At 36.8% G+C, this 25,728-nt stretch overlaps 1 protein-coding gene across 1 annotated transcript in view; it reads right to left on the bottom strand.

Moving 5' to 3' along the window:
• Positions 1–25,728, bottom strand: part of LOC149566622 (uncharacterized) — a 56,148-nt gene that overhangs the window by 16,866 nt on the left and 13,554 nt on the right. The window contains exons 3-4 of the mRNA XM_089819928.1: positions 19,612–19,813; positions 17,281–17,474 (exon numbers count right to left, since the gene is read on the bottom strand). Coding sequence (XP_089676054.1) covers positions 17,281–17,474; positions 19,612–19,813 — 396 coding nt within the window. The remainder of the gene's footprint in view (positions 1–17,280; positions 17,475–19,611; positions 19,814–25,728) is intronic.

Raw genomic sequence — 25,728 nt, 5'->3', positions numbered from 1 at the left:
CTCATTTCAAAGTTTCAGCTTGCAGCCCACTAATGTCTTTTGCTTTGTTATTTGCTAGATTCTTTATTCCTTACTTTATATCTCCCACTGAGAAAAGTTCAACAGAAGTGTTGATTCTAGGGGGGATGTTTCTATCTTCGGTTCACTCATATAGAGATTTTGCATATGCTAACCATTAACCGTCTGTGATATTATTTTCTAGTTGCAGCTTCTGTTGTTGGAGTTCTCTCCAAAATCCCTTAGGATTGAGTTTGCCTAGAGAAATAAGTCCCTCTCTTCTTGCAGTGACAAATCTCTCTTTTTTTTCTTTTATCAAGTTCACATAAGTTATTTTTCTCTCTTTGTCTGACTCATTTCCCTTGATCATTTTCTTTGCTGCCTTGCACTCTTCATCGTACCATGGATTGGATGGAAATGTGTTGTTTTCCCATTTCTTGAATCGGGATCTTTTGCAAACCTCTAATGCCGTGTGGATTATCGGGACAAGCATGCTGCTGCAGATATGTTTTTCATGCTCCCTTGTTTTTGTTTGTGGGTGATCATCTTTTGCTATTTGGAGATGGTACTTTAAGGCGGCCACAAATAGTTCTTGGTTTTCTTGGTTCATGATAATTTTCCCTTGAGATTTATTGTTCTTGGGCAAGCTGGCGTCTATTGTCTGCAAGTTAGTGTTGTGAATATCCAAGTTTATGGACAGCCGCATGTGGTCAGATTTCAGCTCAATAGGACATGTCCCAATCTGAAAATTCAGAATTCTAGATGTGGAAGCTTTAGAGCAAATGGCATAGTCTACCACACTGTGGCCATTCTACGTCTTACATGTGACACCCACTGACCTCGGTCATTTTTCTATACCATTACATATGATCAAACCATGTAAGCTGCAGAGACCTAACAATTCCCCCCCCGAAATGAGACACATTTGCTTGCCCATCTTTTCATACCCTTTTCCATGCATGATATGTATCTTACTCTAACCAAATAGGATTAACCTCTCCTCCACTCCCGCTGCCCAACTGAATTGTCTAACTATTTGCTGTCCTTGCATTGAAGCCACCCATTAAAACTATCTCTCCCATAGAGCCGAAGTTCAAGATGTCTTTCTTTAACATAGCATATGGATCCTCGCTGTCAAAACCATTTTTCTTATATAGTTTGGAGTTTTTTGGAGCAAAATAGCACACAACCAGCCAAATTGTTGTACCCTTGCCATTGTTGTACCCTTGTTGATGTTAGTTTTGTACCACTGCATAACATATAGCAATTGAACACTTGATATGGGATATCAAATCCTCAATTCCTCTCTTGAAAAGTTAATACTCATGAAGACATGAGAATAACTCCAATGTTCCTTACACCCATGGATACTAACTCAGTATATCGATGTGATTTGTTGGTAATCATGTAGGCGGCCTTACGTTATTCCTTCAAGGACAACTTGGATTTTGGGATGATGGCAATGGTGATTTGGTACGAGTGCTAGATGATGTTGATGGTGATGGAGGGTGAGTGTTCAAATGGCTTATGCTTTCTTAACCTTCTTCTTCAAAACCTCAACTAATCAACTACTCGCTATTCTACTCCTACTCCTATGAATGGAAAGATTAGCAAATGGACGGGGATCGAATCTAATGAAAATTTACCAGTGGCTCCACCCTCATAGATGCAATGATTCAAAGGAAACAGAACTAGTTTACCACACAAGGCTTCCCAACAAGCCGCTGGGATGCTAGTGGTCTAGTTATTAATCTCTATCAAACATCCACTAATGCTACCATGCAACTATCCATCTATTTTACTCTTACTTAACAACTTGAAATGCAATCCACTTTAACAACTTGAAAAGAAATTTTATTCTAACTATTTGGAAGTAGAAACCATGCAACAATACCAGAAGCTCTTAATCACCATGCAACAATACCAGAAGCTCTTAATCACCATGCAAGTCACAACAATGAGAAAGAAAAGTGATTTTTTGGCAATATCTTTGCAACAATTTTTTCTGACCATTACAAATGAGAGCAAATGGCCTTATATAGGGGCCAAAATGTACAACCGACGGTAGAGATAAAAAGGCAAAATCGACAATCCAAATTGAATCCTAGAAACCCTAATTAGGGTTGCCACCCCATCGGCCAATGAGAAGACGCCACCTCATCAATGGACCAATGAAAAAAGTGGAAAAGTAGCAACCAATGAGAAAGCACCAAAATGGTGGCCAATCAGAATTAGACACTTGTCCTACCCTAGAAGAAAGAGAAATTGCCACTTGGGCTTACATCAAATGATCTCCTAATATAAATCTCCCTTTTTCTTTTGTTCTTTTAGCTAAGGCAATGAACTTAGCTAGCCTTTCGTTGACTTCCTCCATGAGAGGGCAAGGTATATGCTTTATCTTGAGCTCAGCTGATTTCATCATGCTGCTTGCTGCCTGTAGTGTCTTCTCATGGTCCTTCTCATACTCTTTTGCATATCTGATAAAGGCATTGAGGTCGGAAAGGGTGCCCAAATGTTTCTTCTTGATAGCAACCTTTCCTAACTCATCCAATCTTGATCCAAATCTTGTCTCATCGATGTCCTCTTCTCTGATGTCTTCAAAATCAAGTGTCATCCCAACGTCACTCATCATAGTTGAAATGGAAGTGTTGACGCTTGGGCTGTGATGTGCAACTGCCTTCTGTATCTCCTCGAGTGTTCTCAATCTGGTAGTCAAGGCAACAAACCAAGACTCAACTGTACTCAATCCTCCTTCATCAACCAACTTGGCCCTTTCCAAACATGCCTCTGGTAGCCCAATGAACGCCTGTAGCCTGGGAATAGCTAAATCCTTGACTGGAAGGAAATCCTTCCACTCCTCTTCAAATATTTTGAATTTGTTTCTAACAGTCACTAATGACTGGAATGTCAAAACAAAGGAAGGCAAGAAATTTTGCCCGTCTTGGGCTGTATCATGGATCCAATCCTTGACTTCATGTAGTTGAGCCGATATCTCTTCTATGTTGCTCCCACTGTCTTGAGGGAGGGCTACTTGATGCAGCTATTGGATGGGCTAGCAATCTCTCCAATATTTGTTCTCGGCCTCCAACTTTATGATCCTTTCATTTGCCTTCCTCAATCTTTCTCTTATTGAAACTATGCCCTCCTAGATCTCCTCACACTCCATGTCATCTGTGTTTCTTCTCAAAATTATGTTCTACTATTTCATATTCTTGGGCAGCAATCTCATCCAATGCCTTGTTGACTATTGGTATAGTAATCTGAACCTTTCAATGACCATCATTGTCGCTCCTGATTACCTTTGCCACCGTTTTTGCCATTTGTTTTTGGTTCTCACTATCACCCTTTTCTATTAGTCCTTGGATGTCTTCAACTATTTGGGCAGTTACTACCTTGCCTCTTGGCATAAGCATTTGCCTTAACCATACTGGTGCAGTCCATTTCCCCAAATTTGGATTCGGTTCGACTAATAGAGCATCACCAACAGCCTCAGGTGCCTAACTTATTGCCTCAATATCAATCGGCCCATCTCCTTCTTCACTAGTAACTGCCATGTCATCTCTACGTTGATTTTCTGAGAGAGGAGAGTACTCGGTGCTATTACAATAACCATTTGACTCTAAATCAGAGCTCACTTCTACCACAGTCCTTTGTTCACTTATGTTATCTTCTTGGCCTCTAGCCTCAATTACACTTTCCCTTAACGATGTTGCGTGTTGTCTCTTTACTAGAGGTTCCAGATGTTCTTTGCTTTTCTCAACCTCCAAAGCTCTCTTCTTGCCTCTAATTGTTTCTTGTTGCCGGCTACTTCTTTCACCCTTCTGTCCGATTGATTCTGTTGGACCCTCTTTTGGCTTCATCTTCTCATAAGGGGTATCCTTTGACTTTGTAGTTTCCTTAACTTTCCATTATACCACGACTCGGTATGCAAATCTACCGTCCTTGTGACTACTTCCAAGGAAGGATCCTGATGATCATCCCAATCTACTGAATTCAACTCTGTTCCCTCTACTGTATCATAATCTTCTCTCATCACATCTCCATCATCTTTCAATTGATTGGGAATATCAAGGCCTCTCCATTTGATATCTCTCATCATGTTCACCAACAACCTTGAGAAAGCTAGCTTTCTCACATGAAAGTCACCCTTGGCATTGGCCCAAAAGTCTTCTATAGTGGGAACATGTTTAAATGAATTTCTGTGAGATACCTTGATAAGACCATTAGGATTGAATCCTTTCCTTGCTCTGTACCATTCCAATTCCTTCTCTGTAGCCACAAAGGTGACACGATTGAGGCAACTATCATTGCCAATTCCGAATGAGAAGGTAAATCCCTGTCTTACCTTCGAGTCTCATTATTCTGTCATAATGCTCAAGTTGCCTAGCCAATTCCATCAAAACTACCTTGTCGGGTGGGTATCTTGGAAGCCTCTTGGGACAAACTGTGCTTCCTGCTACTCTAATATAAGTGAATTGCGGAAATTGGATGAACCAACTCCCATATTTCTTTATTTTTCTTTTTCTTCCAATGAGAGAATCCTAGCAGGTGTCCCTTGTAATACCCTTACTGTCTTCATGGCAAAGGCGTCACAGAACATTTTGTAATCTTTGTTGTTGTGCAAATGAAGCTGTGGGTAGCATTCATGCACCAAATATTGCCTCGACCCACTACCAATTTCTTCTAAGGCCTTAAGTCCCGGACTTTTATACAATCTAGCAATTAGGTAAAACAGATAGGATCCCATGTAGAATTGTTTTTGGTTTTGTATGGTTCTAAGTTGCAACTCTAGATTCTCACTTATGATCCTAGCCCAATCAAATCTTCTTTTTCCTTTTTCAATTTCATCAATAAAGAAGTACATCCAATTTTCGAATTGCATAACTTGAGCTAGGCCCATGATCCGGCTAAGGAGCACAATGAGATCGCCATATTTTGATTTGAAATCTGCCACTGTGAGCTTCGATGATCTGGTTACTCCTTTCTTTCCTTCGTGTAGCCAATCCTGTTTTAGATGCATGAAATAAGCTTCTTGGTTATCCTGAAATGATTTGGCTTCCTGATCCATCATCACCATTGTCATGCTCTTGTACTGGAGAATGTTAAATGCTTCTTCGATCACCTATCTACCAATGTTGGCCAACACCCTCTTCCCTTCATCAAAAATGATGAATTTAATGATCAGATCAAACCTGGATGCGCACTCTATAACCAATTTTGGGCAAGGCAAGGTAGGAGGAAAAGCTACTGCACGTACAATTCCACTTCTGTATATCTTCTTTGCCATGGGGGATTGTCCTTCCTTTAGTTTGTCATTTATCTGTATCATATTTACTATACCAACATTGGTATCGATTATTCACCTCATTTTCGAGAAGAAAATTGTTTTGGGCATCATATCCTCTTTGTCTTTTTTAGTATTTGTTCCCCTAGGGTTCTTGCTTGCACTAACATCTACCATCCTAAACCCTTATTTCTGCCCCTTTGTTCTAAGTGATATGGACTACCCTTATCGATCTCCAACCTTCTTTTTATTGATGGATTCTACACTTACTTTTGCCTGGCCAAGTCCTATCACTACACTTATCAACCTCCAATCTTCAACCTAGGATGGGACTAACACTTATTTCTGCCTCTTCGTGCCTTAGGATGGACTACACTTATATCTCCCAACTTCAACCTAGGGTGGTCTAGCTTATTTCTGCCTCTTCAAATGTCCTATCATGGATTCTACCCTTATCAATCTCCAATCTTCTTCCTAGAATGGGATGACGAAGTGGTGGATGATGAATGCAAGAAGAACCAAGAGAAATAAAACTAGACAAAAACAAAAGAGTGAAATTCTCTTAAGGACCCCTTTCAACTCTAAATGAATTGAATTTACCTTTACCAATGGCTAGGTCTTATTTTGAATTTTGGATCAGACCTAGGAATTTCAAGCCCTTTGCAAATATTGATGTCCTAGCTAAAAAAATCAGAATTCTGTCCAATTGAAATTGCCCATGCATGTGTCAAAAAATCAGACTTTATCACTTGTTTTCTTCACCAACAAAGTCGTCCAATCTCTACGAGAAAAATCATAGCCTCTCTAGAAAATCAGAATTTTGTCTTCCACAAATTTCGGCTCCACAAAATTCGCCTTAGGGTAAGGAAAAAAAAACCAGATCTGCTTTCCAAAAGTTGCCAAGAATTGAAATTTTTGTCCTTAAACCAACTCACCAAGCATGGAGGATTTTCTTCTTAATAAAATTTGCCAAATCTGGAAGAAAATCAGACTTAGACCATGAGAAATCTGCCCTAGAAGAAATTCGCCAAGCAAGAAGAGTGCAGATCTACTCTTAAATAAATCGCCAAGCATTAAGAGCAGCTCCAAGTTGCCTAAAAAAATCGCCAAACACAATGCCAATCTGCCCTTGCAAAAAAAAATCATCCAAGGAAAATGGCAATCTGCCCTTTGCCAAAATTGCCAAACACAATGAAGAGGAAGATGGGAGGAATGAGGAGATAAGGGGAAAGAACTTCCTCTTATACCCATTTCACTTGCTCTCCTTAGCTGGCCGACTTGCACCCTAAGAGAGGAAAAACACTAATTAGAGCACAAATCTGGTCCCAATTAAATGTTTAGCCAAAAATTAATTTTGCCACAATGAGATTTGCATTTTTAAATTGCCGGTTAGACCAAAATTGCAAAAATAAAGTAAATAAAGCCTTGGAGATGTTAAATGTTTCCATTTAATGACGATTTGGTAATTAATATATCATTAAAAATTGGATTTGGCAAGCCAAAAGCAATTCTTTCAATTTTAAATTACTAATTTCTTTAAAGACTCTAAAATCTTCAAGGCAAATTTAATCCATTTAATGCCAATTTTTGCAATTTAATCCAAATCGATTTTGCTATGCAATTTTAATTTTTTTAACAAAAATAGAATAATTTCTCTAGAGTCTAAAATCCATTTTCCCATTTGACCTCACAATCACAAAATTAATTTTCTCACCGAAAAATTCAAAATTTTCCCAAAAACCCAAACCTAACAAAATTTCATTTTTTTTAAAAATTATTCAAGTTTATACAATTATATCCAAATTTTCAAAAAAAAACTTGTCTTAGTACCAAAATTCACAATTCTATCTTGCCAAGTGTTGCTCTTTGAAACTTGTTCGGCCTAAGGCTAAAATTAGTCATTCTAGAAAACCAAGTTTAAAACCAGATGAAAAATAAACCTAAACCCTTTCTCCCTCCAGGCCCGAAGACATCCAAGAAGTAAAATTTTCTAAAATCGGCAATTTTTTGAACAACTTCAAGAAATTTTGCCAAGGCAATCCAAAAAAAAGGGGGTCCCCAAATTTTTTGGGGCAATGGTGTGAAAACCTCACAACAACCCTTTGCCACTAATTTCAACCATATAAATTGTTTGTTTGGATCTTTTTTTTCAACTTTTATAGTATCTTCCCATTCTTTTCTGATTAAGACTACAATCCCCCCATGTCCATTACATGTTTTTGATCCGTTGTTCCATACTGAGACTTTATTATAACCGTCAAAATTTGGTACCTTGCAGCCCTCATATGCATGTGTCTTTGTAAGTATAATGATATCTTTCCCTTCTGCTACTGGCCCCAAACCCGGTACTTGTCTCCATGGAAAACCTCTACAGTTCCAGCTCACCACCTGTAGAGACTTCCGGGGAGGGGGCGAGGCGCATCCCTATTTATGATGGAGAGGTTTGTCATTTTTTAGCCCAGCCCAAAGCCCCTTTTCTCTTGCAGCCTTTACCTTGAGCTTTGCCATTTGAGGAAGATAATGCTCTTGGAAAAATCTAAAGGTCTTGTATACAAGAAGGCCAAGAGAATCCTCAAAACATGGACAATGATCATACTCTTTGAGATTCAAAGGGAGACATCAGGACTTGAAGAAAATGTTGATCCAATTGAGCCTTTGGATCCTAATGATAGGCCTAGAAATATAATTGTGAATAGAAGGAGACCTCTTTGGGAAAGAAACACCATGCAGGAGGCAGAAGAGTTTGTGGTGCCTACAGATACATTTAGAGAAAATAAAAGGCCACATAAACTCCCTAGCTATGTTGCATTAATGTGTAACATTATTGAGTCTAAACCTTAAAGTGTTGAGGAAGTCTCAAATCAAAAAGTACGGAAATATGCTATAAATGAAGATTTTCAATCCATTATCAAGAATAATGTCTGGGATATCGTACCTAGACTTGAAGGAAAATCGGTTGCAACTTCCAAGTGGCTATTCAAGCATGCAATTGTTAGAGGCATTAAGAAGTACAAGGCTAGATTTGTGGCACGCAGTTTCTCTCAAAAAGGAGGAGTAGACTATGAAGAAACCTTTTCTCTGATTGCTCAATATACTTCCATCAAGACTATCATTGCCATTATAGCTATTAAGGGATAGAAGCTACATCAGATGGATGTGAAGACAACATTTCTCAATGATGTTATTGACGAAGAGGTTTACATTGTGCGACTCAAAAGCTTCGTGATTCATGAGAAAGAGTCCCATATATGCAAATTAAAGAAAGCCTTATATGGTCTTAACCAAGCTCCTCGTGCATGGTATGAAAGGATTGACCAATACCTGATGAGTTTGGGTTTCTGCAAGAATGATTTCAATCCAAATCTTTAATCCCTTTCCTATATGTTCTGAGTTATTTTTTACAAGGGAAGAACATCTCATCACTAGATGCAAGGAAGAGTTGACTTTAGAATTTGAGATGAAAGACCTAGGACTCATGCATTTCTTTCTAGTTTTGAAGTATGGTAGAGGCTGAATGAGATCATCCTAAGTTAAGGAAAATACACCATTGAAATCTTAAAGAGATTTAGGATGTTAGAATTCAAGTCTATGACCACATCAATGGAAACTAACTTGAAGAAGTTAAGTGAATCTGCAACTAGTTCAGATCTTGTGGATCCAACTATGTTCAGACAACTAAATGAATCCTTGATGTATCTAGTCAACAATAGACCAGATATTTTCTATACAGTGAGTGCACTTAGTCAGTTACAGCCAAGTATATCTTGAGATACTTGCATGGAATAGTTGGATATGGCTTGAAGTATTCTTCCAGTGTGGACTTAAACTTGCAAGGGTATACTGATTCTGATTGGCAAGTTAAGTGTCACTGATCGGAGAAGCACCTCTGGTTGTTTCTTTAGTTTGGGATCTGCTATGATTTCCTGGTGCAACAGGAAACAGTCATGTATGGCTCAAAGTACAACAAAAGCTGAATATGTTTCAGCTAGTGTAGCAGCATAAGAAGCAGTGTGGCTTCAGAAGCTTCTTGGAAGATTGTTTGGACAATCTTTGGATCTTACTGTCATTCATTGTGATAAACAAAGTTATGTGAAGCTCTCTGTCAATCTTGTGTTTCATGAGAGATGAAAACATGTTGAGATAAAATATCACTATACTAGAGATATGTGCAAAGGAGTGCTATGAAGTTGAAATATATTAGCACTAAAGAAGAGACCACCGACATTCTCACCAAGCCTCTTGCCAAAGTAAAGATTATACACTTCTGAGACAAACTTGGAGTTGTGGAAAATGAAGCCCTTGTTAAGAGGGGGTCTCAGCATAAGTAATTTCTTCAGATGTATTTCAATGGGTTCTTGTCCATGAGGGAGAAGTTCGAGGTGCAATCCCTTGTTAATGAGTTCTTGTCCGTGAGGAGAGGTTTGCATTGTAGTCCCTTGTTAATGAGTTCTTCCCCATGAGGGAGAAGTTCAAGGTGCAATGCCCTATTAATAAGTTCTTCCTCGTGGGGAAAAGTTTGAGGTGCAATCCCTTGTGAATGAATTCTTATCTGGGAGGAAGAAGTTTGAGATGCAATCCCCTGTTAATGCACTCTTCTATGTAAGGAAGAAGTTTGAGGTGAAAGCCCTTGTCCCACTCTCTAGGAGTAGCCATTGTGGCTATCACTACATGACCTAAATATCGAGAAGGATTCCTCCCTAGCAAAGAGGCAATGTTAATGTTAGTACCTGTAGTCATATCCTATTCTAGCCCCTAAATCAATGTATCAAGGCTGGTCTCATCATTGAAATTCATAGTATATTTCAAATAATCCCGGTTGGCTACATAAAGAGAGAAGACATGTATCTTAGGACCATAAATACCCATGTAACTAAAGGGCGAACCTTGCACTAAACCATCTATTCAAGCATTAGCTAATTACTTAGAAGTGCCTGTGAATTATATACAAGAAGCAGCGATATAATATCCAGGGAGAAGTGAATTCATACCAGGAACAGAGGCATTGTGGATGGTCAAAGTCTCAATCAGATTATCTTCAGAGCATAGATATTGTATTCTGTATCACTGTACCAGTGACAGATAAATCTCTTTGAATGGTCATTGTATTCAGTCATCTCATATAGAAGATAATTATTGCTGGGTTTTTCACCTTTAAGTTTGAAAGTTTTCCCAGGGTATATGCAGTGTTATCTTGCGTGATTTCTTTACCTCTGCAATTTTGTTAATCTGATCATAAATTTAACATTGAGCTTCCTGAAATTGAACTTTTCAATTTTAACATCTGGAATGTTTCTTATGAATTGGACATACTCAATCCCTATATTGAACGTAACCAGTGCACTCATGATAACAAGTGATCATTCAAACTTGATAAATCATATACACTTGTTCCAGTTTCGTCAATTCTTTATACCAACTTGGTAAAAAGGTTAAGAATAATCAATCTAATAGAAAATTAAACAAAAACAACTCCAAGTTTAACAGTTATATCTAATTAAATGCACAAAATCCTAGAGACGCATCCATTATACAAATGCAAATGATCAAAGAGCCCAGTGCGCAAAGAACTACTCCTCCAATTGAAACCAGTATATCTATTTATACAAACAAATCATACGGATGCATCCATTATACTCATGAAATCGAATCAAAGAATCTAGTCCAAAAAGAAGAAAAACTCCAAACTGAACCAAGTATATCTAACTAAATACACTAAATCCCAGGGATGCATCCATTATATACATGTAATTGAAACAAAGAACCTATCACATAATAAATAAATTTCATTAAAACATGTATTCACTAACTTGACCTTGTGTTATACATAGAGGCATTCTATATGGTAGCATGGCACCATGTCTAAATGACTATATATAAAAACCAAAACACAACTGACTTATATTAGAAGGAAAAACCAAAATTATAAAAATGAAAGAGATAATCACCACAATAGTTTTAGTTACAAAACATATAAATACAAAAGTTGAAACAAAATAATTACATATTTTAATTCTACTTTGTTAGCAAAAATTAATAAATATTTGTTTTTTAAATAATTAATTTTTGCTTAGTAGAAAGCTTGCTATTTCTCTATGAAACATAAAAATATGAAAATTTTGATATACATGCATTAATGCTTATAAATGAAATCATTAAAAATAACATAAAGTTAAAACAATATCTACTACGCTTTTCAAAGCAAAAATAAAATAAAAGAATCATCGATGATTTTTTCAATAGTAAAATTAATCTACTGCCATTTTCTGTAGATGAAGGAATTAAAAATCTGCCTTAATTGTGTGTGTAAAGTCAAAGTTATCTATTTTTAGTACTTCACCATAAAAGATTGATTCAAGTAGTTACCCATTTATATTTGGACGTAATTCAAAATCATGCAAGGGGGAGCATGCTTTCTACAAATCTTAATGTCTTGGAAGCTTTTAGAGTCTTAGACAATGGTTAGGATCAAAGCAAATAGACAATGTAAGGCATTATGGTGAACCACACAATCTCCCTTAAACATATCAAATTATTAGGTGTGGTGTGCTTATCTTAACCCCCCATCATAGAAAATTGTTAATTCTAGATGATCTTAAATTCATGACAAGGCCATGCTAATAGCGCTCAAGATGTTGGGATCAACATAACATTTCAAACCATGCCTTAGACACCATAAAATGGAAAGCTATTAACTAAAGACAACAATTAGAGCATTCCATAAGGCAATGCCCCTAACGATCTAGGTGACATCCTTGACATCTTGGGGACTTGGGAGTTATAATTGGCAGTGTAACCATTAACATGAGTATCCAAGCTCATACTATTGAGTGAAACCTCACCTCATTCCAACATTGGAAAAGGAATGAAACCTTGTAAGGTGGAAAATGGGAACAAGATGCCAACTCATTTAATCCTATAATATGCTAGAGAACAAGAGGAAGCTGATAGGAGAAGCAATAGAGGAAGATAGTGACTACTCCATCCCCTGCCCAAACATGCTCAAGGAGACCTCCTAGTGGCTTGGTAAAATTTGAAAGCCCACATCCTTTCTTGCCAATGCCACCACCTTCTAAACCACATAATGTTCCACATAAAAGATGCCTATTGGATGTGGCCTTCAAAAATGAAATTAGAGAGGTTGATCAAAGTATTGCCTGTTGCATATGTGTGAATGGGCTTCTATTCAACCATGATAGATCACATTATTAGCAGGAGATAATGACTACCCTTTGCAATACACATCCTTATTATGTTACTCCTGGGTATGAAAAGTTTAAACCGTTTTATTGGTATAGGAGAAAACCTTGGTAGAGACACAATTGAGAGCAGTCTAGGATAAATGGAAGGAAAGAGGTGTGTCCATAATTTTTGATGAATGGAGAGATTGCAAGAATAGGCCTTTGATCATGTTATAATACTATCACCTCAAGGGGGGATGTTCTTGAAGGTAGTGGATTGTGAATGACAAATGAAAGATGCAAGTTCATTGCCATTAGCTTCATGAATCAATTGAGATAGTGGGGGTTGCAAATGTTGTCGAAGTTATAAAGACCAATGCTAAAAGTAGTCCAGTAAGTCGTACAGTAGAGGCCACAATAATCACATTTTTTGGACACCATGTATAGTCCACTTACTCAATTTAATTAAGCAAAAGATTAGCATTCAAATTGAATGGGTTAGTAAAATTTACACAAAGGTCGAGGAGATACAAATGTTTGTGAGTTGTGACTAATCATCACATGACGCAAGCCATACTAAGGACATTCTCTACATTGGAGTTGTGGAAGGTAATTCAAGTTTGTTTTAATAGTTAAGTTTTTAGTTTTAAAAATTTTTATAGTTGAATTTGATACATGACATGTATGTTTTATGCCACCATAGATTGCTAAAACACAATTTGCAGCTCATACAATCATCTTGAGATGGCTTGCGAATGTTGATATTCCGTGCCCGTTTACCACGGGCAATGGCTTTCCTTCCCAATCATAGATTTTCCTTTAGACCAATTAGATGTGTCTCTTCACGAAGGGACACCACTCTTCAAAATTGGGCTCCCAATAATTAAATGTTGATACAAAATAATAAGGATGGCCCCCAACAATATAATATAATAATAATATAATAATAAAGTGATATTATCACATAATATAATTATACTATCTAACAATGATATAATTATTATATTATCGATATAATTATTATTACAATAATCAATATATTTATTGTATCACAATAATTATATTATCACAACCTTTATGATAACTATGTGGGCCAGAAGGATTCCAACCATGGCTACAAATACATCAACACCCCCTCTTAGCTAGGGAGGATCTCTTCTGAACAACAAGGTCATGTGAAAATGTGAAAACAATCATCATAGCTACACCTAACAAATGGGTCCATTATGACTACTACCATTGATCGAAATCAAGTAAAACCTGTTAGAATAGGTGAAAAACTAATCTCCCAAGAACACCTGCATGCATAAACCTGTCACATGGATGAAGCAAAGAACAGAGGCAAGGAAAAATCATGGAGGCCAAAAAGCCAGATCCATCTTATGGACATGCAAAGAGCAATATCTCATATAATCCAATAAGTGAATCAATAAAATACAAAGAGGTGAATCCTTATAAAGGAATCACGAAACCCGAAAAGGGAAACTAAAGCCTAAAAAAGCTAGGGTTGCACAATATAATTAATAAAATATTAATTATATGCACCTACAAGATAGCTTAAGAAAACTAGAGTAATAGGCAACTTAATTAATTAAATCAAAGTGATTTAATTAATAGGTTAGAACAAATAATTACTCTAACACCCCCCCTTAAGCGAAGCTTGGGAGGAAACTAACCTAGCACAACTATGAAAGAGAATTGGGTCCCGGCAACAAGGCCAGATCAGGTACCCAATCACAACAAAATCTCTATAAAGAGGAGAAATAGAGAAAACCACATGGGAAAAACCCTACTCCAAAAAGAGATAGCAAAGAATGTTCCAGAAGAAGGAACAAAGAGATTAGAAGAGAATCATTGAAGCATGAAGAACCGCAAAACTCTGTCAAAATGCTGATTTGTAGAATCTCCATGGAAATAAAAGGCACGAACCATCAACCAAAGGAACCTCCATGGAAATAGAAGGCACGAACCATCAACCAAAGAAGCATAGAACAGCAATATAACCTCTCCTTAAGGCAGGTGAGGTGACAGGCAGCTAAAAAGATGGGCCAAGAATCTCCTACAACACAGGAGCCAAACATATCGAGAGTGAGGTACAAAACACCAATAAAGGCACGTGTCATCGACACTGCACGAGGAATTAGAGAAAGAGGGCGTATAAGTGGCAAACAACTATCCCCCCCATGGCACTTTATAAAATAGTGCGAGTACAACGAATCACAATGATGAAAAAGATGCTGAAACGCAAGAGTGGCACTTTATCTCAGTGCGTTGCATAAAGATGCTTACAATGAATATCAACAATGATCAGAAAAAAGATATAAGGCTGAAACAACAGAAGATAGAGCCCAAAATGAAGCAACTGAAGCAACAAAATCGATCTCTGGACCTGAAACAATCAGGATATCCACCAGAATGCTAAAACGCAAAAGACTGAATAGGATGTGCCTGGAATAGAATCTGGAACAACAACCAGCATCACTAGAAAGAGCACAGAAAGAGGTTTCCAGTGATATAAAGAAGTCCAAAATCGGAGATCGGAAGCTCAAGATACGCCTCCCGGAGTGCAAAATAGAACATTCGGCTTTGACTACCAAAATAGGCAACCAAACTGCATCAAAACTCAAAAACACTTGTACCAGCATCTCCGTCTCGAAACCAGCTTTCCGATGCATTTTTCGGATTGAAAAAATATGTCCGTATGCTCAAGTTACGGAGAAAAAACCTCCAGGGCCTCTGAAAATGCAAAAAAATATATTTTTTTTAATAAAAAAAATAATAAAAAAAACAAAAAACTCCAAAAAATCCCTCCACCGCCGGCGGAGCGGCGGACGGGCGACAGGAGGGTGGAGGGCCGCCTCGGGGTGGAGTTGCGGCGGAGCCGCTGCGGGCCGCTGGGGGAGCCACCGGTGGAGCCGCTATCGGTGGCAAAAAAATTGCCTCCCAGACCAACGGTGTCCAAAATGGACAAATTTTATATGGATTTTGACTGCAAACGGCCTTTCGAATCCAATGGAAGCGTCCGTTTGAGCCCAAAGTGCTCCAAAAAAAAAAAAATTAGTTGTTCGTACAGCCTCCCACTGCTCCGAAAAACGCAGCTTCTGAAACGCTTCAACAAACCACGAACAGCAAGCAGCAAGCTAGCTCTGATACCATGTTAGAATAGGTGAAAAACTAATCTCCCAAGAACACCCGCATGCATAAACCTGTCACATGGATGAAGCAAAGAACAGAGGCAAGGAAAAATCATGGAGGCCAAAAAGCCAGATCCATCTTATGGACATGCAAAGAGCAATATCTCATATAATCCAATAAGTGAATCAATAAAATACAAAGAGGTGAATCCTTATAAAGGAATCACGAAACCCGAAAAGGGAAACTAAAGCCTAAAAAAACTAGGGTTGCACAATATAATTAATAAAATATTAATTATATGCACCTACAAGATAGCTTAAGAAAACTAGAGTAATAGGCAACTTAATTAATTAAATCAAAGTGATTTAATTAATAAGTTAGAACAAATAATTACTCTAACAAAACCCATGTGCTTATCATCATCTTAACATGACGTTCACCACAATTATTTTGAAAGGGTGAAAAAGCACAATGGAATTTCTTCCATGACATCCACTATACCTACTTGCACAGGGTGGATTATCATGCTTACTCGTAAAGAATAAAAAATAAGGTCTTACAACACAAGCTTCTCCCAAAGAAGAGTGCATTACCACCTTGCCTATTTGCAGAGGGTGGTTCTACCATACCTACTCATAGAAGGTGGACAATGAGGGTTTGCACATCAAACTTCTTCTAGAGAAGAATGCATTAACAATGGATTGTAACTCGAACTTCTTCCTCTCAAAGAAGAACTCATTAAAAGGGATTGCCCCTCAAACTTCTCCCTCATAGAGAAAAACTCATTAACAAGGAATTGCACCTTGAATTTCTCCCTCTCGGATAAGTACTCATTAACAAGGGATTACAACTCAAACTTTGTTGGCTAAAACTTTTGTAAGTTACTAAAACCACAACTTACAAAGTTATGACTTTACACAACGATGTAGTGAGATAAATCTGTCCTCTCAGCAATATGGGAGGCTCCCTTCTTGCCGTAGGTGGCTACAATAGAGACCTAACTGAAATTAACAAAATGGTGGCTCTTCTTAATCACTTCCTTTTTTTCACAAATGATTCATACACAACTATAACTTTCAACTTAGCAAAATGTATTTATTGCTACAATAATACCAATGGCTCTAGAGTTGACGTAAGAACAACAATAGAAATAGAGGTTTACTTATATATTTTATGGATTGACAATAAGGGTCCAAAGTCTCTCACGATTAATTCATTTTGGTGAAGAATCGGAATAGAAGGAAACGCACAAAGTCTCTTGCCAGCTAATCCAAATTGAAATAATATACTCCAAGTTAAAGCATAAAGTCTTTAACTTCGAGTATTTGCAGCCACTATCTAACTATAACAATCTTGTTTCTAGAAGCTCAAAGTTTTCAAGAAACCAAACTGAATGCTCAAATGATCCACACAAACAAACTACAAATTGAATGAAAGATAAATTGATCAATGTAACATAAGAATACAATGAACAATATGATATATACCTGATATATATGGTATTTTATTTATAATTTTATTGACAAATATGGATTTATAAGTGTCACGCTTCAAATTTATTATTATTATATGTTTGAAGTTTTGAACCAATGATGGATGAAGATTGAACGTGTTACATGTATGAATCTATGAATATACATACTTATACAAAACACAGTATTAGTCTGTTTACTAATATATACATACTTGCAGCGCTGCCTGTGATGGATGAAATGTGACCAGCAAGGCACCTTTCTGCGAATTTGCCACTCTTTATCCCACAGAATTTTGGTGTAGAGAGATGAATTAAGAGATGTGAGAGTCCATAAATTGTTAAAATAAATCTCCACCTTCTCTGCTATGGTGGAACAATTGACAATATAGATTCCTAGCTCCTTTACCTGGAAAATTTAACATGTTAAATTTATTATCCTTGGTATAAAATTATATTTCAATATATATCAATGACCATTCTCCTCGTGAAGCATCTAAAATTATGGAGAATTATGAAAAAGATCTTAATGCCATTTATATGGGGAAAAACGCAAAAAGGAAAGGAAACTAAACCGCCAATCACATGTGTAGTCAGAAGTTCAAAGCAGCTCAACACCATTCACCTGTACAATATTACTAGGATAGAGACATTTAAAGTTTAAACTAAGAACAGATATGCTCAGTGTGATATAGTAAAATGGTATGTTCAAAGCTTGCAAAAGCCAGTCATCAAAGCCAAATCAAGCTGTACTTTGAAAGTTAATTCAATCAGCGAGAAACAACAGTGGCTAAGTTTTATGCATTTCCTAGAGTTGGCATTGCATGTATTCAACACATTATTTTAGATAAGTTTTTATGCCATTCGGCTTCCCAATCGCTCTCGGGTCACCACTACTCAACTGGACCTTAGGCTACTTGCATTCTTTGCATGTTCCATATCACCTCTCTGTAATGGGACAGCAAATTGGTTGTAAATTGTAAAGGAATCTTCATCATTAATAATTATGTACACATTCCTACTTTCTACCAAATGGAAGACACAAAATCAATCAGACAGATTAAAATACACTCCGCGCCATATCAACGCCCTAAACTGTATATAAACTGTTGTCTAAATTATTAACTGTAAGACTGCAGTTCTCTTGCTCACTCGCATGTGAATTTCCTCTTCAATGCCTTGCAGACATCTTCCTACTGTGGCTTTATAATGTAATGCCCCCACTTTGAAATATAATTTAATAATAAATTAAAATATGAAAGAATATAAAAAATTAAATTAAAATATAAAAAAATATAATTGAAGTTAATGAATAGTCAAAAGGCATGCAATGATAGGTTGTAACTCCCTCATATATGCCGTATAAAAGGGAGAAGAGAGCTCCATTTTGAAGGGGGGAATAGGGAATGAGAAGTAAATATCTAATTTAAATAGGAACTGGAGATCTGATTGTGAGAGCTTGTGTCCCTTTCAAAGGTACATAAATAATGAAGAGCTGTACTCTTTCAAAGGGTGCTATTTGTGAAAGGTTGTCTCTTGCCAAAGGGCATTTTTGTGAACTCTCCCTCATATTAAGATATATAAAGGAAGAATTGGTGAATTAGATTAAAACTACATCTAGCTATCATTGAAGGGCTGAAGATTATTAAACAATTAATATTTAAGGATATATTCAGTTCAGACTGGTAGTATGAGAGGTGGCGACAGTAAGGATTGCCCAATTAAAACGATTGACTGTTATTGTAGTCTAGTTTCTTCAGTACTCTGATACTTAAGTGTAGTTATGAATAAATAATGTATATAAGGTTTATCAAGAAAAGATAAATGGTTAGAATATATGTGTGTGTGTGTGTGTGTGTGTCGATGATTGAAGATTGCTACTACTCAGTAGCTGAAGAGGAAGGGACTGAAGTGTTTCCAAGGAGGGGCAGTCTAAATCCAGCCAGCAGGGTGATTCCCAAAATAGGGTAGGTACCAGCATCCCTTAAGCCTTGAGGGTATGGTCACAAGATAGGATAAGGTCCTGGATTTTTAAACTTTGAGGGAACCTATTGTGCTGCCTGCTCTCTAAGCACTTTGGTTACATCTGTATCTTGTTCCTTCTCAAGCTGAGGTACTAGTAAGATCAGCATCGACATTTAAGAATTATATCTAGTAAAAGAAACCAAGTTACTTGATATGATTGATAAGTGAACGAATTTTCTTTGCCTTGAAGTGTGGAATATCGTATATCCGAATCATTATATCTTTGTCAATTAAAATTAGGACATAAGAATATCATCTGTGGAATAATTCTGGTTATGACAGGCGTAAACCTAGCAGGAGACATTGCACAGATTTAGAAATAAACATTGTATAGGTTATATGTAACATAACTCTACTAGAATAAAATGCGTAGAGAACCTCAATAAGAAGGTGTGAATGCTTAGTTGCATTACTCCGATACGATAAGAAAAGCATAGAAAGAAACAAACAATAGACAACGAAAATCCAAAATGATAAAAGACTACCTGATTAGCAAATATAATAGGCAAAATCATTGGTACCTGTGTAAGGGATTTCCAATCATTATTGGCTGAACCAATATATATATCTTTTTCATCAGAGATCCATACTTTGGCATGGACAATACCAGATCCCCACCATTCACTCATTAGTAAAGTTCTGTTTTCCACATTAGGCCTTCCTGCAGCAAGTTGTGTAGACTCTTCATCATATTCTGGCGCAACTCCTGAGTGCTGAACTATTCTGCTCCAAAACAAATCAAAACAAAAAAAGATGAGAATAGACACAAATCACAACCTACTTAAAGTTTCAACTATTGGAAGTAACTTTTTTACGACATTAGGACATGCACATCTTCCACCTCTTTATCAAGGCAATGAAAGAGGACTGGATTTTTCAAGAAGCTAAAGATTTAGCTGAATATTGACATTTATGTCCGCATCATGTCATAGTAAATTACCATAAAATAACATTTTTGTTTCTATCACCTAGGGCTAGACATCTTCAATAATCTAAGCTATTGGGTTCACCAAATATGATGCCCATACCTTGCCCAGGTTCATCTCAAGTTCACCTAGGGCACATCCAGGATACCTACCAAGTAAATCTCGCATGACATGAATAGGGTCAAGTCCCAATCCACATTTAGAGCATGCCCAAGACATAACAAAAGATAGCTAGAGGAATTTTAAAGTAGAGGCACCCAAAAAAATTATTTTACAAAACATTTAGTTAAAAAAGGTCTTTTTATTATACAAAAGTAAACTTAAACTACAATTTAAACCCTAACTTGACTTTGAGATTGCTCAAAAGCCTCAATTGATAAGCATGACATGGGAATGTTTTCTAGGATTCCAATTTCCCATTTCCATTGTTTAATCTTGCTTCTTTGTTTTAGTGGTGAAGGATGGAATGGCATAGAGTGTGTCTAATAAGTGCTATGGGAAATAAGCTTGCACCAAGGAGACCTATCAATCAAAGGTAAGTTTATTTTAACTCTTTATTCAAATATTTTTAGATACTTTTCCAATTTTTTAAGTTTTCTTTTTCACTGATTATATTTAAACATATTGTAGTGACTCCAAGAGTATTGTTGTTGTTTCCAATGCTAACAAATCCCAAAGTTCAAATTTTATATTATATTTTTCTTATTAGAAAAAATTGTATAGAATGACTGCTATAATTTTGGTTCCATGGGCTTCAAACCAAACATCACCTCTTTGGCAACATGTTAAGATGGCTAAGAATCTTCCTAGAGGTGGCAATTTTCTTTTGCGTTGTAGTCAATATTAGAACTATTATAAGAACTTGAATACTTGATAGTGAAAGATCTCTTGCATGCTATGACCCATCAAGGAATCAAAACTTGTCTAAAGATTGCCAAGGATAAAATTATCTCATTATCAAACAACAAGAAGTTCATGATGTGAGTGAGAGAACAAAATTAAGACCTCATCCTTTATCAAGTCAAGGATAATGCAAGCCACCTACAAGGGTATCTACAATAGTGGCTGCCTTACATTTTTTCTTGAGACATCATCTTCCTAGGAAGATGATCACTCTCTTTCTCGCAAAAGAGCCCCACTAGGTAAGGCATTTCTTAATGAAACATGGGATATTGCACATTGCATCTATGCCAATGAACTTCCTTTCAACCTAGTGAGATCACCATATTGTTGGAAAATGGTGAACACCATAGTTGAAAAGCTTGCACTCTCAAAAAAATCAACAAGGCCCAAAAAAATGACTTTGGCAAAATAAACTCGACAACTTAAAAAGATTCTTATATTTAATTAGAAATGCATTTTTTTTGCAAAATTCATTGAGGAGATGCATCCAATGAGTAAGTTAAAGAAACTAGTATAATTATATTTGATTGATTAAATGCAAATTGTGTGCAAAATGACATCCTCTTATGGAATGTTGATGGTTGATGGTCTGAAAAAAATTAAAATAGCAAATTGTTTTTGTAAAACTAAAAGTAAATACTACATCTAAACGTTTTACATATTTTATTTCCCAGCTATAGTAAAAACTAGGGGAGAAGTAGAAGTGGAGGGTCTATTCCCAAGAGTCCACTATGGTTGCACCACCTCCCTAAATGAGATGGACAGTGGCTCGACCTCCAAAGATGTAGGTGCTGCTAGCATTGGCAATGATTCCTCATCATCCTCAACCTCCTCATCCTCCTCAATGTCATCTAATGTGAACACAAATCCACTCTTTCCTCCATTGCTTGCCTCTCCAAATCATAGATGTCATCCTCGAGAAACAATGGAGGTTGGTCCTAGACTGTCCAATTACTATAAGGATCTATATCATCCAAATCAATTGGACCACAAGATATTTCCTTTACCTTCCTTATGTGCAACCGAAGATTGAATCGTACAAAGACAAGGTCATTGAGGTGTTTCTAAGCTAACTTATTCATCTTCTTTATGTGGATGGCCTCGAACAAGCTCCAATTCCTTACAACTAGATGAACTATAAATCTTCACTCCATGGCACAAAATCACAGCAAATGACCTTGTAGAAGGTTAAGAGAGTATTTTCCACCTAGAGGGGCAAAATAAATTAATTGAAACGGCATTAGAATGAGCTATTTTGCATCCCACACATTATATTCTTTTGTAGCCAAGTTTTATGCAAAAAATTGATGAGTATAGTCTGAGTTTTTTTGTGGAAATCTCCAAATAAACTTGTGAGTTTTTAGATATTCACCAACATTGTGGCAAGTGTTTCAACTATGGGTGACACCAACCAATCAAATACCCTTTAGTTACATAGGTCTTAAACATAAGATATGCAAGATCTTATTGGAAAAGGAGAAACATTGTATAGTCACATCAGTACAGCCAGTCAAGGATTCATAGGTTGTTATAAGTTTATAACCCTCAGCTGGTTATAATGCAAACAAGTATCAATTTCCTTTACTAATCAACAGTGTGGCATTTTGTCAAACACTTGGTGCATATCTTAGTCACTGTTCTATATATGATGTTATTACTGTTGGTATGCATTGGCCTTTGGTTTTGATTTACACAAATATTTTGCAGATTGAGTACATTCATATGCAATTACTAAAACTATATGCCAGCTGGATAATGAATATCAAATGCTACATTTATTCAAATGGGGAATCTGGATTTGGCAGACTACTAAATTCTCCTTGCATACAACTGTTGACAATCTCCTCCTCAAAAAAAAAAAAACTTACAAAAAATAGCTATGAAATGCAACTACTTAGATATTAAATGGAACCTGATTGACATCTTGTAGCAGCCACATATATCTTTCTCAATACTAATTGCAGTCCTCTGAGGAATAAATCAGAGTGCTGCAAGTTCAGACACAGGCCTCTTATCTCCCTTGCAGGCTCCATCACAAATCGCAGACCACTTGGTAAGTGTTTGAACCCCTCCAAATGAGTTGCAGGCCAGTTATGATGAATCGTAAACCTTGTAAAATGGATCGTAGGTCCTTAGAGAGCCTTGAAATGGCATGTAGATGCGCACGGGCTGTTACGAAATAAACACCAGGCCTCCACAAAGTTGCCGCTGTCCAATTAAGAAACACAACCCCTTCCCAAATGCACAAGCGTCTCTTCTAGATTGGATACAGCTCTCTAGTTCATTGACCAAGCTTCAAAGAGTTCTTCCAATCATAAGCAATCTTTTTAGTCTCAGCAAACTTACCCTCAATTATACACTAAACAATTCCTGTCTCCTTAGCCACAGTTTGAACAGTAGAAGACACGCTAATAACCAAATCTTCCAATCACAACAAGGATAGTAGGGAAGATCTACAATTTAATCTAGATCAATTCACAATACCTCAGTTGTGAATTACCAGGCAATCCAAACCCTTATACCTCAGCAAGGGCACAAAACTTCAGACTTAAAAAATTTCACAAAGACAACAAGAGCGAAATAAGATAATCAAATGATCGGATGTCTTTCCTTTCACAATGAGCCCATACTTATAATCTCCAAAAACTACTTGTTTCCCAAAGGAAACTCCACTCAAGAAGCTTCACCGACACAACATTAATTAGAAGCTTCCATTAGATTCTTTTAAATGAATAGCAATTCCTTGCCCTTTTGTATTTAATACTTGACTTGGCTTATAACTTATTCAATAAATGGCCCCTTCCAATGATAACTCAACCCACAACTTAAGTGAAATTATAAAGTTAAATTATAACTTTATAATAAGCCATTTAATGAATTAATAATAATTTGGCCACTAAAAATATAATAACTCCCAAAATACTCATCATTTAAATATGTCATTTGAAATAGGAGTCACACCTATTATTTCTCTATGTAACCAAATGCACTTTCCAAAAATAAAAAGAGTTCATCTCAATCAATGCCCAACTTACCACAAGTAGTAAGTATACAAAACTAAGCCCAAACAAAGTCCAATCTGAGCCAAATGAAAACCAACTTGTAACTTACTGAATTGTGGAGAAGACAAGATCCTCCCAAGCCAAGCCACTACCTCAGAAGACCCTCTATCCACAATAATTAACCTACAAGGATCACAATAATAGGCCAATCTCTGAAACTCTGATGCTAACAAAAATGGGGACATTATAGTCTGCCCTTCCTAAGATTACTTGTCCCCAAGTAATCTCAAAAAAAATAACACATCAATCCATTTGGGTCCCAAATGAAGAAGTACATGACATTCCTGTCAATACTGAACCAACTACATACCACCATCATCAGGACCAACAACATGTCTTGCAGCATAGCACCCAAAACTTGTGCTGATGATGTGGAAGTCAAGATATCACAAGAGTCAAAACAACAACTCCAAAGAAGATCTCAGCATCTTCTTCCCTATATCCACCCACATAATATATACTGGACTGGAATCTTGATCATCACCAACAATCCTTGGAAAATACGTAGCTACAGGAGAACCATATGTACTTATGCCAACTGTATCAACAATATTTGTAGCCACATCAAAATCAGTGGACACAGGAACATCACCAACTACCACAATAGAAAATTGCACTGAATCTACAAATGGTGGAATCTAAGCCCAACTTCACTTGAGTGAGCAATCAACATTAATCTCAAAAAATGGATTATTGTAAGACAATGTCAAATCCATCTCAAACATAGGATTGTCCATAGAGTGAATCTCAAGATTGAGTTGATCTATAGTATAACATGACTTTGTCTCGGCATCACTCACCTCATGTCTGCTATCAACAACCACATGCATATAGCTAAAATCGTCAATAGATGGCTCAATTGGCACAAAAGTAGCTACCGATATAACTGTATCATCGCATGCTCCAACTCCCACTATCGCTACATCGCCATCAAATGCATGATCCTATGAACTCATGCCAACAACTACATCTCCAACTCAGCCTAACATGAATTCTCATCATGCTCCAAATCCACTGTGTCCAACTCATGTAGTATCTCATTAAAAATGACCTGCACATTTGTAGCCACCATGTTATCATCACATTTCTTACTTCAAAAAAGCAATATCACGCTCTGCTTAAAACCTAGTTCTGAAATTAAATTTGACATCCGCTTGTGGTGTTTCAACTCATTCACTAGCACATCCAACTGTTTCAGAATACCCCATATCTCATATTCTCCATCCCTAGGTGGAGAAGTACACCCTCTACGAATATAATATCTACCTGAAATGAATCTCCTACCACCATCCATGTCATTGAATACCAATCACAAAATCAATCTAACAATCTCATAAATAAGCACCGAACAAAATAATAACTAAGCCCAATTCCTGCAAACTGGCAGGAAACCGCTCTGATACCACTGTGATAACCCTCAACTGGTAATAACTTAAACAAGTATCAATTTCCTTTACTAATTAATAGTGTGGCATTTTGTCAAACACATGGTGCATATCTCAATCAGTATTGTATATATAATGTTATAACTGTTTGGTATGCATTGGCCTTTGGTTTTGATTTACGTAAATATTTTGCAGATTGAGTACATTCACATGTAATTACTAAAACTATATGCCAGCCGGATAATGAATATCAAATGCTACACAATGTAATCACTATTCAAGCAAGAATTGGAAAACATATTTTTTCAAATGGTGATTCCGGATTTGGCACAATAGTAAATTCTCCATGCATACAAGTGTTG

This window comes from Cupressus sempervirens, chromosome 3 (genome assembly GCF_028749045.1).
Source record: "Cupressus sempervirens isolate cs-2001-9-10 chromosome 3, ASM2874904v1, whole genome shotgun sequence".
Lineage (NCBI taxonomy): Eukaryota > Viridiplantae > Streptophyta > Pinopsida > Cupressales > Cupressaceae > Cupressus > Cupressus sempervirens.
Note: the sequence above shows the minus strand (reverse complement) of the source record. Positions and strands in the feature narration are given on the sequence as shown.